General features: G+C 36.3%; 1 protein-coding gene across 2 annotated transcripts in view; it reads left to right on the forward strand.

Moving 5' to 3' along the window:
* Positions 1–20,312, forward strand: part of LOC149814727 (uncharacterized) — a 109,655-nt gene that overhangs the window by 83,159 nt on the left and 6,184 nt on the right. For both annotated transcript variants that reach the window (XM_089988489.1, XM_089988487.1), the window contains exons 15-23: positions 6,932–7,012; positions 7,131–7,201; positions 13,022–13,118; positions 13,202–13,261; positions 16,152–16,206; positions 16,306–16,730; positions 16,811–18,976; positions 19,084–19,656; positions 19,753–19,811. In XM_089988489.1, the coding sequence (XP_089844615.1) occupies positions 6,932–7,012; positions 7,131–7,201; positions 13,022–13,118; positions 13,202–13,261; positions 16,152–16,206; positions 16,306–16,730; positions 16,811–18,976; positions 19,084–19,656; positions 19,753–19,811 (3,587 nt within the window). The remainder of the gene's footprint in view (positions 1–6,931; positions 7,013–7,130; positions 7,202–13,021; positions 13,119–13,201; positions 13,262–16,151; positions 16,207–16,305; positions 16,731–16,810; positions 18,977–19,083; positions 19,657–19,752; positions 19,812–20,312) is intronic.

The raw sequence follows: 20,312 nt of genomic DNA on the forward strand, positions 1-20,312 counted from the left end.
GTAACACTCATGATGATCTTGAAGGTGATATGCCTATTGGTGAACCTCACAATGATCTTCAAACATATTCTCGTCATACACAAGACCAACCACCATGTGCATTAGAAAGGTATCCCCAAAGTCAAGCCATAGATCAATCTAGCCTTAGAAGATCTACAACGATATCTCAAGTATCTAGAAGATTTGTATCCTATGAGTCGTTTGAACCCCACTATAGAGCTTGTCTTATGGCCATACATTCTTACGTCAAACCCTCTTCCAATAATGAGGCCAAAAACCATTATGAATGGATTGAGGTCATCAATAATGAATTAGAAGCCTTAGAAAATGCCAAAACTTTGGAGATTCAATCATTACCTATAGAAAAAAAACCATAAGATGTAGATGGATCTATAAAGTTAAAACTAAAAGTGATGGAACACTAGAAATGTATAAAGATAGGCTAGTTGCTAAAGAGTATAATCAAGAATATTTGATAGATTATGAGGAAATCTTTGCCACAGTATCTAAGATGACCACAGTTCAAACTCTCATCACCATAGCATCTATTAAAAAATGACCTATCTTTCAAATAGATGTTAAAAATGACTTTTAAAATGGAACCCTTAATAAAGAAGTCTATATGAAATCTCCACTCGTGTTAGGTTTGACACATTAAAAAGTTTTTCGATTACAAAAAGTTTTCTATGGTTTAAAACAAGCTCCTAAGGTTTGGTATGATCGTTTTAGTGATGTGATGGTTCAACTAGGTTTTAGATCTTATTATAGTGTTACTGTTTTGTTTGTTAAGTCCTTTGATGCAGGTATAGTAGTCTTACTCCTCTATGTGGACGGCATGATTACTATAAGAGGTGATAAATATGGAGTTAGTCATATCAAGGATGTTCTCAAAAAGAATTTTGATATGGCAAATCTTGGTTTTCTTCGATATTTTCTTAGAATAGAAGTTGCTTACTCACCATGAAGGTATTTTTTGTCTCAGACTAAATATGCAACCAAGATAGTTGAAAGGTCAGGCCTTACAGATGAAAAGAAGGTTGGGCACACCAGAGGTCGGGAGGGTGTTAGAATATAGGTAGTTGTTATATATATATATATATGTTCACACACATTCATATGTACATACACACATAGATATATGTAACTGTACAATCCAAGGGTATTTTGGCCTTTTAACCATTGTAATACGTGTCGCCCCCTTATGGAGACTTTTTTACCTTTTTTATTTTTCTTTATCTTGTGTACATTGTTGTATTGTCAAGGGCATTTTTGTCCTTGACAAATACAAGTCATATTGCTATTGGGAGCTCCCAACAACTATTTCTTTGGAGCTTCTCACTATTTGTATATAAATATGGACCTTAAGCCTCTTGTAATTCAAAGCATTTTGTGTGCATTTGTAAGTGAATAGTTATAACTTTTTATATTGTTGTTTGTTCTTCTAAGCCCCTAAGCCGCTATTGTGTTTTTCCCTCTTTGTAGGATTTGTATTGGCCTCTTGTTTGAGGTGTGTGAAGAACCCTTTATTTCATTACAGTCACAGTATAAAAGAGTCTTGAGTCTTCTGATGAATAGACACACCAAGATCTCTTAGCAACCATCTAATCCATATAAGCTCTGTGTTGCTTGGGTCATTGAGCTGTACTTTGCCTCAACTGTAGATAGAGCTCCCCTCTATCGTTTCTTGTTCTTTCATGAAATCAATGAGCTCCCAAGAAACACAGAGAACCCAAATTCAGAAAGCCTCTCAGGTAATGCCTCCAAAGTCATCATCACAATAGGCTCTAAGATCCTAAGAGGTGGAAGAGGAGAAAAACATCCCATATTGCGTGGTATCTCCGACATACCTGATTATCTTCAATACTACATCAAAAAGCACTGACCTTGGTACACTCATAAATTGGTTAACTGCTCCAAAGTCAACATCACAATAGGCTCTAAGCTCCTAAGAGGTGGAAGAGGAGAAAAACACCCCATATAGTACTACAACAAGATGCACTGACCTTGGTACACTCATAAATTGGTTAACTGTATGTACAACATATAAGGAATATCTGGTCTAGTTATAGTTAGGTATATCATACTCCCAACCAATTGCATTGACCTTAATTTTTCATTGGCATAAACTCTATAGGAGAATCCACCCTCTTAGTATCATCAAGTCTTGCTTTTGACACTAATTCAATAGCATATTTATGTTGAGCCAAATAAATTTCTTGTCACTTAAACATTCCTCTCCAAACTTGGAATGATTCCATTAGCATCATCTCAAGTTTAAAGGAGAGTGTTGAGTGTTTTACATTCCTAGTTAAACTACCCCTCTCTTATGTATGTATCATTATTTATAGACTATGTAACATAAACAATTCTAAAGGAAAATACACCTGTATCGCACTCTCACCGATGTGGGTATGACACTTGGACACGACTTCCTTTGTGTTAGGTGAGGTCAACTGCATTAAGGCCCATTTTTGTCCAAAAGTGGATTTGGTTAACCCTAATCAAGTCCACTTTTATCTATATTATATATATGAATACCTAAATGCCTATGTCATATAGGTGCGGGTACGGGTGCGGATGCGGCGATGCGGCACTTTAAAAAAACTTGGGTGCGGGGAGGATATATATATACATATAATTTTTAACAGTTTTAAGTTAACGCTATGTGTATTTGTGTGCATTTATATATATATATATATAGAGAGAGAGAGAGAGAGAGAGATAAAAATTGACTTGATTAGGGTTAACTAAATCTACTTTTGAATAGAAATGAACCTTAGTGTGGTTGACTTCACCTAACACAAAGGAAGTTGTGTCCAAGTGTCTCACCCTCCTGGGTACGGGTGCGATGCGGGTGCGGTGCACTCATAGAAGAGTCCGTGTGACATAGCTAAATGAACATGCAAAGGTAAGGAACCGAGTTAAAAACAAGTTGACTGGGTTATGACTAAACTCAACCGAGTCTTAACATTAACTCGGCTGAGTCAACCCAGTTTCACAATGACTCGGCCGAGTCAAGCAAAATAGTAAAGTACAAAAAATGCTTTTTTCTATAATGGAAGTTTTACTTCTCCCAAGATAGAAAGCTGCCTCCATCTTCACTTTTTCCAAGATGGAAGGCATAGAGGCTGGTAGGTGGACCCTTGTGAAGTGTGAAGCGTGAAAGGGAGGAGAACCTCCTTTTATAGATTGTAGTAGAGCCATCCTTCTCCTTCATCTTCGTTGTGGGACTATTCTCATGATTCATGCTGTCCCTTCTCATTTCCACATCTCTGCTTACTTATTCACTTTGTTATTTCATGCCATCTTTCCAACTCTCTTTCTCTCTCATATTATATGATTGTGTCTATTTTTTATTAGCATACCAAGATTTTGTAAAAAATGCATTTTCTTGAAAATACTTATAAATATTTATATGCTAAGAATATTTAAAAAATGAGATTTGTGATTTATATATATACATAATATATTATATTGTATATTTATGCATATATATATATGAGAAATTCATAGGGATGTCAATGGGTCGGATGTAACCCAATATCCAACCCAAATCTGATTAGTTAGATTCGGTAGCCAAATCCGGATCCAATTAAAAATTGGATTCGAATTCGGTGTTAATTTTTTATTGAAGTCTGAATCCGATTAAAACCTGAATCCGACTAAGATCTGAATCTGATTAAGTGTAAATATCAGATTTTGGACTAGTTGGATCCGGATTCAGTTCTATCTTTTTCCATCCGAATCCGATTAGGTTAGATATGATTAAGTCGGATTCGGTAAGTAATACCTAAATCTGACCCGTTGACATCCCTTGAATTCCATGTTTCAAATGAATATACTCTTTGGAAAATGATTTTATATTATAAAATATATGTTTATCTATTTATTTTAATAAATTAAATTAAAAATTTGTGACTCTCCCAAGTCAGGTGTGGCCAATTCGATACCGAGTTTCAAGAATGCCAACCATGATATATATTTGTAATGATAGGGTGCTCCAGGAGCACCTACTCCCACCGAAAGAAAGCTTTAATTTTTAAAAAAACTTAACTTCTTTTGTTGATCAGACCATACAGATATGATCTACATGCTTTTTTTAGTAGAAAACAAGTTTTGAATCATGTGAATGTGACCTATATGTAGGTTTTTCAAGATCTTCGAAAATCGAAGGCCCACAATTTGTACCAAAATTTCAAGACTTAAAAAATCTTATTTTTGTGTCCAAAAAATGTGATCCAAACCATGATTCCTATCAAATAAACTATGTTGAATGCATCTGTGAAGTCTGGTTGAAAAGATATAACTTAGAATATGGTTTGTACTAATTGGGAGTAGGTGCTAGAGCACTGTAGCATTACTCTATCTATCTATATATCCACACCCTCGCACCCAACTTTTTTGAAATTGCTTGTCGCACCCACACCCATATTTGTATCCGCACCTGCACCTATATGACATAGTTTATAGGGTATTCTTGTACACTTACTTTAGGTAGTTGTAAAGTCAACCATTTTTGTCTTTTTGTGTAAAAGAGAGGTCATCTGCCATACATTGTCGTAACTGTTAAAACCCCTGCATAACTCGGGAAAGGAAAAGGAGAGGGAGAGAGAGCACGGATTTTCTTTTCTCTGTTTGGAATCGGCAGCCACTATTCTCCTTAATGGCTGCAGTAATACTTCATTAGTCTTAATAGGGTTACAATCATTTTACAAAGACAAAAGTGCCCTGCATTAGTTGCACATGTTACATTAGAGTACAAAACAAAACTCGTGAATGGATATGGATCCTTTATCGGATCCATATCCAATTCATATTCTAATAGTAACCTCTCATTGTTAGAGCTAATAAAGTTTCCTTTATTCATCCTCTTTTGAGTTCATCTCCTTCATTAGTGCTTCTTATTGTGCATTTCTTGTCATGATAAAGTAAAAGATCCAAGTCATTAAAATGTGGGAAGTAGCTCTCTTGACATGATGGTTACAATTATGTGAAACTTCGGTCTTAGACCATTATGGACTAGGCCACTAGATCTGAAACAGACAAAGCATGACCAATGGCAGCAAGTAGGTTTGAAGCAACAGTGGCCACACAAAAAGGTATTCTACTTGTAAGGTAAACCCATTTTATTGTGGGTGGAGTGTGGGACATCATGTTGTGAACAAGTGCTAGAAGAGTTGCAAGGAGTGGGAATTATTGGTGGTCTCTTAGAGATTGCAAATTGTGGGAAGAAGATGATATTATGTGTTGGAAAAGGGTGGCATAGGGGTATTCAAGATGAAAGCCCACTTGAACTCTATTAGAACCGAGGGTATCCCCATCTCATAGCAGTTTGATTTGGGGAAGAGTTAATAAATGGGCAATTTTGTTTTCATATCTGCTTTTATTAGACAATGCTTGACGTGGATAAATATGAAAAAGAGAGTACTTCATTGACTAGCTGGTTTTATCCTTTCAGCTTAGATTTTGGTTCTATCCTTTCTACTGGATCCCACTCAAAATGCATAGGGAGTCTGGAACATCGATCATTCAGAGGTGGAAAATATTTGATGGATCTTATTTGCTTCATATGTAAGAGATGGGAGAGGTAAATGGCCATACATATGGAAATGGTGGCAATCGTCATGGTGGTTACCTTGGTTTTGTAGAAACCCGAGATTTCAGTTGTGGAATTTCCGTAATTAACTCAAGGATACGATATGGTATTCTATTTAGTGCTACAGGACTGTTCTCTCTATTTTCTTAAATTTTTATTTGTATTCTGTGGTGACTCCTGTGAAAGTATCTCCAATAAGATACTAATATCAAGACCTTAATATTCTTGATAATAAACCCACCACGAATGCACAATAAGAACACTTTAGAACACTTGTGCACAAAGGCACAACTCACAAATAACTCACAAATGCACAAAGGCATAAAAACAATGGAATCGATTTATTGAGAACTTGGGCTTTGACTCAAAGCCATAAGAAATACAAGGGGGTGAAACCCCTATTTATAACAACACAAGAGGAGCCTTGGAGGGGCTCCACTCATAGACGTTGGAGCCCCTCCAACGGTCACAAATGTGACCGTTGGAGAGGGCCCAACGTCTATGTTAGTGGGCCTCCAAGGTACCTTTTGGTACTTTACAAAAAGAAATGAAAAATAAAAAGAAAAAGAAAAAGAAAAACTAAAACAAATTACAATCACATTCATAAGGTGAATGTGCGTAAAATATAGGAAAAGACTAATCTACCCCTACGGCTAAACAAAACAGAAATATATATTTTATATATATAATAAGTAGATACATATACATATATATTAATATATGTATATGTATTACCTTATATATAAAAAATATATATATTACATTTGAATGATTAGGTATATAATTTAACAACTCCTTGTCACCTATCTTTGTAATGAAAGTTGCTTTCCACTACAAAAATGATTTAGCAAAACTTTCTTCTGAAGCTTTTGCTTCTTACCTTGCAGTTAGTTTTTTTGTGTCCTTGAACCAGATCATGAGATAGGACACACAATTTTTTTTTCATGATGTAAATTTTGAAACTCTTCTCTCGTTTGGATTATTACACATTTCTGAGCTTTTATACTAAATATTTGTTGGGAAGAATTTGACCCATACTGGATTGACATTTTGGTTTAGCTTGCTGCTCCTGGTGCGTTCTTAATCACTTGTTACCTGTGTAACTGATGATAATCTGATGTGAAAATTGTATGCATGCTTTACTCACAGTAGTACATATGACTAACTTCAGTTTTCAGTTTCTTTCATAAAATATGTGCCGGATGTTCAGTTTTAAATAAAATTTCACTTGATCTTTCTGTTCCATGCTTGTTTGGTTAAAAAATTTGTTTAAATCACTCTTCTGAATTTTGAGAAATTGTAGCTGATTGTAATCTGTATTACTATGTACTACAGACGTATGTTCTGGATGTGCATCCCTTCAACCCTCGGATAGCCATGAGTGCAGGTTATGATGGGAAAACAATCGTTTGGGATGTAAGCTTTTGAGGCTTTAATTTGTGCATGTTTCTATGTTTTTTTGTCTTTTCTTTTGTTTGCACACATTTAATTTTCTTCTCTTTCTTCATTTTGGGTCTTGTGCTGCTTTATACAGATTTGGGAGGGCGTACCTATACGCACATATGATATAGGACGTTTCAAACTTGTAGATGGGAAGTTCTCTCCGTAAGTTCATGTTACACTTCGTTATTGCCATCCTTCTCATGCTTTATAATGACTGACTTTGGTGCTGCAAACTCTTGCTTCCAACGAACTTATTAAACATAAGACAAAGCTAGTTTTGCTTTATGGGTTCTTTAGACTACAGAAAGAGAATTAAATTATAAAAACACTTGTTGATATTTTTGGTGGTTATGGGAGGTTTGCTACTTTGGCCACCGTTTCTTTATAGTGTCATAGATGTTGTAAGCTGGCACCCTATTGTTCTTGCTTCAACTACCAACTGTTTGTTTTTATGGGGAAACATTTTTTGAAAAATTGATCCTACCATATGATCATCTTACATATTGAAGCCTGCACCTCTATGGGATGTCATTTGGTCCAACTTTTTTTTTAGTCATACGTTTTAAGCTGTTTACATGTCACACGGGCACTCCATTTTTCTCTCTGTACCCGTGCCGACACGTGTGTCCCCGTGTTAACACACGTTGACACCTGGACACACCATTTTACCTTCCGTACATACAAGTTTGTATTCAATTTATAATTTATAATTATATTTCAGTTTATAACTTTATATTTTCAGTATGTAATATATATTTATATTATATTCAGTTTATTTTGAATTCATTTTGTATTTATGTGATATTTAATATATATAGCCATGTCCCTGTACCCACATTTTTTGGAATTGCCATGTCGTACCTCCGTACCCGTACCCAGGTGACATAGCTGTTTACAGTTTCTCAAAACTTTTCTTTGATTAGACTAAGCTCCTCAAAGAACTTGATTTTGGTCATTCCTTAAGATGTCAGGGAAGTGTGTTTCCTCTGCATTTGTTTAGCAATTTCATATAGACCCTCTAGCGTTAATCCTCAATAAACATTTTCATGTACAAACTTTGTAATTTTCCTTTCTTGAATCTTATAGGGGCTTTTATTTTTCTTTTTTCCTAGTGGCACTTAATGTGTTTACTTTGGTATTGAGATTCTCATATCTTCAAATTTCCTTTGTTTTTTAACTTCAACATTTGCTGTGTGAACGGATCTATTTTTTCACTTGTTTTTTTAGTTGTTGCTGGCTGCATGTGTGTATTCATGGGATTTATTGGTACATTTCAATAATGTTCTGCCATCCATATCCTTTCATTTTAGATAACTAAAAATTCTCTTTTTGATAATCTCCAATTCTTGGAACAACTCAGAGAATGTCTTTTGCCTTCTTGTCATTATCATCTTTCAAAGCTGCTTGGTTGGAATGAGTTTGTTGCACAGTCACCTTCCTTAGCCTAGTGTTTCCATGTTAGCATGATATGGCATGGACACATACATGTAGATATGAAAAGCACTTCATATGCTTGGTCAAACATGTGTCAAAGATTGCCAAACATGTTTGTTTTCATCAAATTCTTTGAGGATGTTGAGGCCTGATGTGATTGTTAATTGGGTCTACTCTTTATATAGTTTTCACCGGAATTGGATTAATTTTAGTTCTTATGATCTTAGGTCTTGACTTAGCTATTTATAGTTGTTTGGTCGGAATTTAAAGTTTTACATACTTGTATACTCAGTATACACTATTATATTACAATTGCTGAATATTACTTAATTAAATGTCTGGATGTGTGTGTTCTATTCTTTTTAATAAAATTGCTCCTTCTGTCTTCTATATGTGTTGCTTCAGTGCCCGTCAATATGATGTAGTAATGCTTCTTATTTAGGCAACAATGTTTTTGTTTATTCTTTTGTAAAATATGTAACATGGGTATTTCAAAATGCCCAGCCTACCTGTGTCAATGCTGGCGCTAAATGCTTCCACATATACATGTAGCATATTGCATATTCTTATTTGTTTACGTGTTTTTGTCCATATATATATATATGGTACTGTACCACCATAACTTACGGTGTACACAATTGATTTTGACTCATAGGATGTTTTATACCATTTATAAACCACCCCTATTTTCATGAATTGTGAGCCATTGATTCTTCACCATCTCAAAAACAATTCTGATGGTTAGCATTTGGTGGCTAGATCCATACAATTATACAAACAAGTGTGTACCACCATAAGGTATTGTGGTATAGAACCACCATATATTTTCCCTATATATATATATATATATATATATATATATATATATATATATATATATATATAGAGAGAGAGAGAGAGAGAGAGAGAGAGGAATGTATCATCAAACACTCAAAGTGTTTGATGATATTCGGATGTCTTTTCACGCTGATTGCGCAAGATCAGCAGCAGAAACATCCTGTTTTGTAAAAACAGACCCTTTAGCGGCGGTCGCGACCGCCTCTGAAGGTCAACTTAGCTCAAAAAAAAAAGGTCTGATGTGCCAGGCACGAGAAGGGCATCCGATGCTACGCCCCTCTAACATATTTAATACACCATACTAAACACATCTATACGGTTAGATTTACCATTTGGTGGCTAGATCCTTACAAACAAGTGTGTACCACCATAAGGTATCATGGTTTAGAACCACTATATATTTTTCTTATATATATATATGGGTTTATCTAACATTAAGCTAGTTGTATTTAACATTAGATGCATTCAACTTTTCAAAATGACCACAATGCCCTTAAAAGTAATGGCAATTTTTAAAATGCAATCACTTTTTGGGCATTGTCTTTTGGATTTAGGAGATAAAAAGTCAAACTCCTTTTTTCGAAAAAGTAAAAAGTAAAACCTACAAATTTAAATATCCAAAGTGAAAGTTTTTTTTTTTAACCTTAAAAAGTAGTCATGCATTTAAAAAATGCCAATACTTTTAAGGGCATTTTGTTCATTTTAAAAAAGGTTGAATGCATCTAATGTTAAATACAACTATTTTAATGTTAGGTAAACCCTCTCTCTCTCTGTATATATATATATATACACATATTTCAAAGATGTTTTCGAGAATGCAATCTCCAATCACGATACCAAGAAGAGATGGATGACAAATGATGTATCAAATGCGGCTTTTCTTCCATTTAGGTATGCATAGCTAAACAAGCTTGAGCTTTTTAGTCTCATATAGTTGAGTGAGATGAAAAATCGATTTCATAAGTAGAAAGAGACTACTAAGTAGTCTCAGGCATAGTCACAAATATCGGTCTCCACTATATTTCGGCAAAGCGATTTCTCGTGATAATATAGGTTTAATTGATAAATCTTGGGAAAACCTAGGTGCATAAAAAAGTTAAAAAAATATATTAGTAGAAAAAAGTTAGAAAATAGCATGTTTAGATAACAAAATACACATAATAAAAGAAATAAGTGAAACATATAAAATAAAGAAAAAAAGTGTAGCTAAGATATAGAAAAGAAGTAAAGAAGTAAAAGGTGACTCATAATAAGGTGATGTTAGTGTGATATATATATATATATATATATAGTTTTTGATATTTTCAAAATATTGGGATATTTTGCCTTTAATATTGTTTTATGAATTTACAACTATATTATCACTATATTTTCAAAATATCACTTATATCGCTGACTATGGTCGCAGGAGTCTCATTCAGTAACATTCATGTTTGGGGCCATCCTTCTTTTTCAGCTAGTTGGGCCACTGTTGCTTTCGTTGTTCAATAGATGTGGAACTACTGTCTCATTCGTCATTCCATGCTCTTCATCTATTTTTTTTCTTAGGAAGATTTGCCAACGCCCGCTTCAAGAGTAGGTATACAATATGGACATTACACTATTAAAGAACCAGATAGACTTGCTTATGAAAGAAGCTCTCCCATTGAAGCAGAACCCACACCCATGGAGTGCTTCGTGTTGATGGGCATTTCTTGCTCGATGAGCTGCATACCGAAAGGAGAGAAAGATCAATATCTTCGTAGGCTGATATTCTTGTGCTTTTATGAAGTCAAGGTATTGGACTTGCACTAAGCTTTCTACAGCTCTCAAGAAAATAGAGGCTCTCAAGCTGAAGTGCACTAGCACACACTTCCTCTTTGCTGAAGATAGCTAGCTTGCATTATAGAAAGATTTGCAAGCAAGAAAGATGCTTTTTTCGTGCAATGCCTTTGAGTTTGAGTTGTTATTAGGAATGATACCGAGGCTGGAAGGTGCATGATTCCATTGGCCCACTTTTCTGCTTGATAGAAAGAAGATTGTTTGCTTCTTATGATAGACTAATATCAATTCTGTTGGATGGACGATGCGAGAGATTGGTCCCTTTCGTCTCTGTCTATCAGGAAGACAACCCTGGAATTAAATAAAATTGTCTTTGATTTCTCATGTTTTGTCGAAAGCCTCATTAAGGTTTGACCTTTTATGCATTTCACGTAGCTTAAAAAGGAAGGTATAACCTTTGCGAAGCAACAAGAACCAGGGGTGGCCTTTCTTATAGCAGGAAAGGAAAGGTTTCAAAGAAAACAAACCAGAGTTCCATCTACTGATGCTTCTGTCCTCTCGTCTTGGTTTCCACTACATGTTCTACCCTCCCTTGTCATCTATGTCTAAGAGAGTTTTTCTCTCCTTAGTTGATTGGTTGATTTTCATAATTCATTCTTGTCTTTCTTGTCCAAAAGGTCCAAATCATGTGTGCCACGTGCCTTCCTTGACAAAGAAGCTAGCTCTTTCTTTTGGAAAGATCCCTTCGCTCCATTGCATCAATAATGAAGAGTGGTCCCAAGCCTGACCTTTATGGAAAGGGGCAGTTCTCCTCTATGAAAGCCATTCCATTCTTAGAAATAAAGACCATCCCCATAGTACCGATTGAATGCAGGAACCCTATAGCGTATTGTTCCTATAAAGTAGAAAGATTACCTAACCAAGCAACAAAAATCACTAAAAAATCTTTCCTAACAGATTCATTCTCATTCAACGTCTCTTATTTTGCATCCCTTCAATCCATAAATACATCAAGCAATCTTGAAAGATGCTCTGTCTAGGGGTACAATATACGGCCAAAGAAAGGGATCAACATAAAAAGGAGTTAGTGACTAAGCTAAGAGATCTTTTTTAAGTCAAGGGTTCTTTTTTTTTGGTAATAAACAGTTTCACCCAATAAATAAGAGATTACAACTTTGATATCCAGTCAGAGGTCATGAGTCATCCCGGCGTAGTTACATGACGAGTTGAAAGGAGGAGGGCTACACAAGAACTAAGCAGTCAAGCTTTTCCGAACAAAATTACAATATGGCTCTTTGTCTTTGGTATGGAAAAAATGTAATCACAGGTTCTTTAGTGGTGTGTGTTAATATATATATATATATATATATATATATATATATATTGTCATTGTAATAGTTAAATACCCAATAGGGGTATTTTAGTCCTTTTACAGCTTTGTAATAAGTTGTACCCATTAGGGGGTACAACAGTCCTTTATATTACTTTTAGGGGCACTTTAGGTTTTTATTATTTTTGTAATTTATTCTTTTTGTCAAGGGCATTATAGTCCATATAATGCTCTTGAAATAGAGCTGTTAGCTGTTGGGAGCACTTCCCAATGGTTCTTCTTTGCTTGAATATGGAATATTTGGTTGTGTATTTCTGTTGAATGTTAATGAACCTCGATTACTTGTGGTGCTGGGTTGTACTAGAACAATGTTCTATACTGTTTACTTGCTTTTCTAGGCATTCAGTTTTCTTTTTTCCTTTTTCAATGTCTTCTACAAATGTTTCTTATATTAGGGTATTATGGCCTTTTCCTTGCTTTTGATGGTTATGCTTAAACCCAGGTCCCATTTGCCATTGATTATTGTATTAGATTATTCCTTCCATCAGTTGTTACTGTCTTAATCAATGCTTCTCAGGGTGCATGATCTGGTATTTGCATGTCTTTACTGTTTAATGTAGGGATGGTACATCGATAGTGCTTTCAGATGAGGTTGGGCAGATATATATACTAGCAACTGGACAAGGGGAGTCCCAGAAGGATGCTAAGTATGACCAGGTATTTGGTCACTGCTAGATTCTTTGCTTTAAGTAAAATAGATAAAATTCTGCTGACTTCCTTCTGTTTGTAATTTTCCACAGTTTTTTCTTGGAGATTATCGACCACTTATCCAAGACACAAATGGAAATGTTTTGGATCAGGTATCCTTTTGTTGTTAAAGCTTTTGCTTGACTTTCTAGATGACAGTCTAAATCAGGAAAAAGAAAAAACAAAGAGAAAAAGAAAAGGCTTTGTTGCTAATGTTATATCATCTAGTATTTTTTGCTTTCACGTGATGAGAAATAAGTTTTATTTCAATCTTTAGTATTAGAGGCACTGCTGTCAAAGGATCGGTGAGAACTTTTAACAAATGCTCTATTGGTTGATCTCAATTTTGGATGAAAGTTGGCTGGTTAAGTTAATAGAAATAAAGGAAAAGGAAAAACCAATCTCTCAAGAGGGAAATTAAGTAATATTCACCATCTCCAAGGGTGGACAATGCCTTAGAATCATGCATCTCTGAAGTCACATGAATATGCTAGAACGGTTGATTTGTCGGCAGGCAGGCTTCCGATAGCTTGTCTGCTATGTCACATAGGTGCAGGTGCGGATACAGTGATGCGGCATATATATATATATATATATATATATATATATATATATATATATATATATATATATATATATATATATATATATATATATATATATATATAACAATTTTAAGTTAACACTAATGAAATAAAAACAATTATCATATCATCAATTCATCATGCATAAATTCATGCAATAAATCAAATTAACAATCTACAATTGCTATTCTTCATCAATAAAAAATATCACCACATTGGTGCGGAGGTGCATATATATATATATATATATATATATATATATATATATAACTGGACTTGGTTAGGGTTAACTGAATCTACTTTTGGACAGAAGTGGACTTCAGTGTGGTTGACAGTTGACTTCACCTGACACAAAGGAAGTCGTGTCCAAGTGTCGCATCTGCATGGGTGCAATGCGGGTGTGGTGCCCTGTTAGAAGCGTCCGTGTTACATAACTTATCTGTGGGGTTCAGGCTGACTTGCCGTGCAGTGGTATTGGTCAGGTCTTCCTAATTTTCCCTTATTTTCTTCTCCTCTTATGCTTCTTTACGGTTTGAGTTTGGTTTTCAATACATTTCAATAGCAGAATTATGTTGGTGGTGGTGGGTTGTAGGTAGTAGGTAGTATTTTGGTTGTCGTGGTAACCTTCTTCCATGTTATAGCAGGGTTTCCATGATGGACGTCACTCGCAAATTACAACATGCTTATTGATTTCTTTTTCTTCCTGGCAATCTGTATAATCTCTGTAGATTTTTTTACTGAAATTTTCTTTGAAAATAAAGAACCCAGGAGGCAACAAAAATAACAGAATTAGGAAAATAAAACCTATCACAAAAAAGAACATAATGAGATGAATCTGTGTCCCAATTGCATAGAGAAGTGTAAACCCTCGAAAGAATGAATTCTATTAGACCCAAGACATTTCAGATCTTGATCCTTTCGTAACTCTTTCGTACTTAATCAGAGTGAATGTTTTATGTTCAAGTAAATAAACTATGGGCTGCTAAATGAACCTTCAAAGATCTGGCAGTACCTATCATGCCAAATGTACCACCGGGCAATGGATCACCGACCTCTGAACCGTAATTCCTTTTGAGCAATTCTATGATGCCAAGGTGGTCGAGCATAACAAGACCACCTCATGCCACCTCGAAATGTTTTTAGGAAAAGAATCTAAGGTTGGCAGAAGGAGAGATTAGCAATAATTAGTTGAAAATGTTCCATTCCCCTGCAATTGCAACCTATCTCATCTGCCTTGTCAACGTGCTTTGCATCTGGGAGTGTTTGCATCGAGCTCATCCAATTAAGCGACTTGGTTTGTGATGAGTAGAAACATTCTTCCACACTTGTTTCTTATTAGAAATCTGGAAAAGAGATGGTAAGCAGTTAGCGGGCCCTAATCTAGCCAAGGAAATTATGCATACACAACACTCCCCAACTTAATCTTGATTCTGTCTTTAAGTTACTCTAATACCTCTACCCATCCTTTCCAAATATGGCACACTGAATTCCATCTTGGGCTATCTCACCTTATAGGCTAACTAACCATTGGTATTTGGTTTTAAACAGCGATGGACCATCTATCTCCTTAAGATGATAAGCACCACCATTTTATAAGAGTCGGGTGTAGCTGTCTACACTGATCCGTGCCTAGCAGACTGTCCGGGGCTTTTAGGGGTGTTTTTTATGCTTTTCTCAGTTATGACCTTGTGTGTTCTACATGCTTGATTTTATATGAATTGACTCTTGGATCGTCTGATTCCGACATGTGAGCAGGTTTTAATAAGGTTTGAAAATCAACACTCTAAAATTTTCATAAATATTCAAGGCTTTAAAATCATGCTTTTTAATCAAAACAGCACAATCCAAGTGTCATTTCCTAGCAAATCAATCATGCTGAGCACATCTACAAGGTCAGATTTGTGAAAAACACCCCAGAAACCCCCATTCACTTGCCGTGGGCACCTAACTTTTGTTAGCACCTACACTCAATCCTTATAAGAAAAGACTTATAAGTCGAATTTCCTCACACCCAATTCACCCATTTCCTTCGGAGGAGCAATTTGCTCCCATCATGTCCAATGTAACTCCAAGTGATCACTAATTTTAATTCACCCAGTTAACAATATTTAACGTGTATACTTCCCGTTTACATATTCTTAACTACTGAATAATGCATCTTTAGAATCCTTTTCTCCAAAGTTCGTAAAGAAAAAAAGTTTTGCTGGTTGATTAAATTGGTGTTCAGCAAATTAAAGTGCCTAAGTTTCTAAACTAATTACATGTTTATGAGCTTAGTTATCATCTCTCTACAGTTTTGATCTTGTGGCTGGCCCTGATATCCAGTACTGCCTGCCTGTAGGATGCAAGCAAACACGTTTCGGTTATCATGAATCACCAGATATTACAGATAAATTATTTGCTTCTGCTTTTTATGTAGGAGACCCAGCTACAACCATACCGAAGAAACATGCAAGATCTCCTCTGTGATTACAGTATGTTTTGTTGGTGTTATATACTGTACCCTTTATTTTTCTTTTGAAAAATTGTTGCGTTCTTCAATGGCTTTAGTGTTGTGCAATTGGTAATGGCAGGTTTGATTCCTTACCCTGATCCTTATCAAAGCATGTATCAGCAGCGGCGTTTGGGTGCTCTGGGGATTGAATGGCGCCCTCCTTCTGTAAGCCTAGCAGTTGGTCCTGTAGATTTTAGCAACCTCGGTATCCAAGATTACCGTATGCACTTTCCCCAAGTACATTTGGATGGGGATTTGGACAGATGGCTTGAACAACCAACAGAATTTGCAGATGTTATAGACTGGGAACAGGACAATGATATCCAGAGTGATGATACTGGTTCAGAGTATAACGTGACAGATGAATATTCTAGTGAAGGGGAACGTGGTAGTATAAGTGTCAGTTCTTCTGAAAATTCACTTTGTAGTGCAGAGGACAGTGGAGGAGAGGCTCCTAATGGTGAACATCTTCGGAGATCCAAGCGGAAGAAACACAGAAAAGAGGTTGGTGTCTGTTTGATCATTATATGTGTATCTTTTCTCTGAACTGCTGAATTTGTTTTTCTCACCTCCAAAATCTGCAGGTGGAGTTCATTACATCTTTTGGTAGGCGAGTTAAGAGGCGAAACTTGGATGAAAATGATGGCACTGTTGCCCAGAGTAGCAAATCTAAGAAGCGAAGAAATGGCCAATCAACCTCTAGGAGGAAACGTCGCACTGTAAAGTCATCCAGACCACAGAGAGTTGCTGCGCGTAATGCTCTTAATCTTTTCTCTCGAATTGGTGGACTATCTTCTGATGGAGCAGATGATGATGATGCAGAGAGTGAGTCAATGGATGATGAAACAGTAAAGGCTGATTCAAATATTTTAAGCAATGAATCAGGTAAATTAATGCATCATTCCAGTCAGAGACTTATCCATGAAAATGGTGTTTCACTGTCGGAGTCCACAGATATTAAACCTCATGAACATGAATCTCAAATGAAAGCTGGAAACAGGAAGAGATTGGTTGTCAAATTTCCTCTTCGCGATTCAAAGAAGCTCATTGCTTCAGAAGGCACGAACACTGTCTCTGATGGTCATGGTAACAGAATATCTTCACTTTCTGGAGCTTCCAATATAAGAGATCTGAAAGAAACTGAACCAAATTCTCAAGGGCATGATCCACAGGTTGGATCCTCAAGCAAAAGGATATTTAATTCAAAACGCCCAGTTGATAATATGGTTGATACCGTCTTTTCTGAAAATAGTGGTGTCCGTGCACCTCAAGATGATGAGGTTTTTGAAAAGATAGATCATCATGCTTTTACAGGGCACAAGGACAGCAAAATCAGATGGGGAGAAGTGAAGGCACGAACAATGAAGCGTATGCGTCTGGGGGATGCCTTAGCAATAGATCCATGGCCATCATCAAATGGGGGGGTTGACATTACTGACAAACCTGAAAATAATGCCAGTTTCCAACCAAAATCTGTTCATGTTGATTGCTTGATTTCAGATGAATGTGGAAGAACATCTCCACATGTAGAGAAAGAAACCGGTATGGTCATGCAAGGTGCTAAGTTGCATAGGAAGGAACAGTTTGAGGTTTCTACTTCTAGGAGGCCTCATGAAAAGCATAAAATGCAGACTCCAGGACATTCTTGGCACTCCATGATGGAGAATAGGTTCTCGACACAGAAGAACTGTGGCGATGATTATCACACAGCTGATGTTGCTTGTGGGACAGGAACTGAGACAATATTGCATACTGATGAGAATTTCCTGGACCAAACCACATCTATCAAAGACAATGAGTTGAGTTCTGGAGATGCCCCTGAGCCATTTGAAATGACTGGCAAGCTTATAGAATGTAACGACAAATATGATGAAAGTAAGTACAAAAACAATAATATTCAGCATGTTGAACTTAATGGAAGCAAGCGTACTATTAGTTGCAAGCTAAAGATAAAAACAAGACAAAGAACAAGGGAATCCTGTGACTCATCTTCAAAGCTGAGGTCTGTAAGTGGGGATTGGAAAGATCCTGATAATATGATTCCACCTGAAAGTCCCATCAAGAGGAATGAGGATGAAATATTTGCTGTTAGAGGAGAAGGTGATAGTGCTAGTGAACCTAACCTATCCCATGAAGAATGGAATAATATTGCAGGGATTCGGTGTAAAATTGATGAACACCCTGGGACATCTGTTTCACATGATTCTAGGAGTTTAAGTCCAGACGGGCATAAAAAGATGTATGCTTCTGTTTATAAAAGGTCGAAGTCTTCACAGATTAAAACAGATCCGGAGTTGGAAAATGTTTCATGCATGGAAGAAATTACTTCAAATGCCAAAAATCATAATCAAGACATGAGGGGATCTTCAGCAGCAACTGCTGATTATTACAAGACACAGTCCATGGGGATAGCATCTGTCAGGTTTTCTAACAAGGGCTCTGTGGTCAGTGATGTGAAGGCCAGGGAAGGGCATGGCTTTTCAGAAAAGGAGAGGAGCATGCACGATTCAGGCTTTGAGACTCATGAGAAATTTTTGCATGATGAACACAAACCAAGTTCACGGATAAATGTTGGCTTAAGATCCACTAGAAGCAGGAGGGGAATCTTCTATGGTGGTGAGCAGAGTTTGTCTGATAGGAGAAGGGCATATCAGCCAGCTAGGAAGCAATCATGGTTAACGCTGTCAAAATATGAGGGTGGTTATCGTTATATTCCCCAGAAAGGTGATGAAGTTGCATACTTACGGCAGGTACCATATTCATAATGGATGATTTTGCTCCTTATGTAACATGTTCTTTTTGTTTCTATACTTTTTTTATTTATTGGGTATTTAAATCCGGGATGAACTTTGTTCAGGGCCATCAAGAGTTCTTGGAATTGTGCCGTTTGCAAGACGCAGCACCATGGAGGTTTTACAAAAATTTAAGGGCCATTGAATTTTGCAGAGTTGGAGAGCTGGAATATTCTTCTCTTCCTGGGTCAGGCGAAAGTTGTTGCAAACTTTGTCTTGAGTTCAATGACCCTTCATCCAACTTCTTTGGGAAAACCTTTAGGTTGACTTTGCCAGAGCTGACCGATTTCCCTGATTTTCTTGTTGAAAAATCACGTTTTGATGCTGCCATGTCTAGAAACTGGACACACAGGGATAAATGTCAGGTCTGGTGGAGGAGCGAAGGGTGTGAAGATGGCAGTTGGTGGGAAGGGAGGATTTTAGCTGTAAAACCAAAATCAACAGAGTTTCCTGACAGTCCATGGGAAAGATGTATTATTCAGTACAAGAGTGATTCATCAGGCCAGCACCTTCATAGCCCCTGGGAACTACATGATCCCAATGGCCCTCAATGGGAACATCCACAGATCGATGGCAGAAGCAGAAGAAAGCTGCTTTCTTCTTTTCATGAAATTGAGCAGATATCAAGTAAAAACCAGGTTTAATTTGCTAGATGCTTCATACATGTAATTCGATTTTGAAATCTTTTTCAATGGTTATTCATTACTAAACCCTCCAAATTTCTTAAATTGCAGGACCATTATGGACTTCACAAGTTGCAACAAGTTGCAATGAAGTCTGATTTCCTAAACAGGTACTCCCCATTTATTCAAGACATGTTGCATGAAACTCCCTGCTTTTAGATGCATAGAATTCTTTGTTAATTGGGTTTATAGACTAGAATGCTTTGACGTTTGTTTTATATACTATAACAATTATTTGTTGAAAAAGAGTGTGACTTTTAATGTACAAATATAGTTAGCTTCTTTTGTTAATATTGCTGTGGTGTGTATATGCTCCCTCAGGGTGCAGACAAATTTCAGGAAGCATATATTTGTATGAATGTGGAATTTATTTGATTATATGATTTTGTTTGTTCTCTTGGTAGCTGAAAATATCTTCCTATGTTAGTTTAGAATTGTAAAGCAGAGAAGCCTCTTTTTTCCTACATTTTGGAGGATTCGAGTCCACAGTGTTATCGTGATAGTATCAGGAGATTGTTCCCCTAGTCCCAACTCCCAATGTGCAATGATACGAAAAGGATATATATCTCTTATAAAGGGGGAAATAAAAGGGAAATGTGAGCCCCTTCCCC

This window comes from Nuphar pumila, chromosome 15 (assembly GCF_984573655.1).
Source record: "Nuphar pumila chromosome 15, dmNupPumi1.hap1.1, whole genome shotgun sequence".
In the NCBI taxonomy this organism is placed as follows: domain Eukaryota; kingdom Viridiplantae; phylum Streptophyta; class Magnoliopsida; order Nymphaeales; family Nymphaeaceae; genus Nuphar; species Nuphar pumila.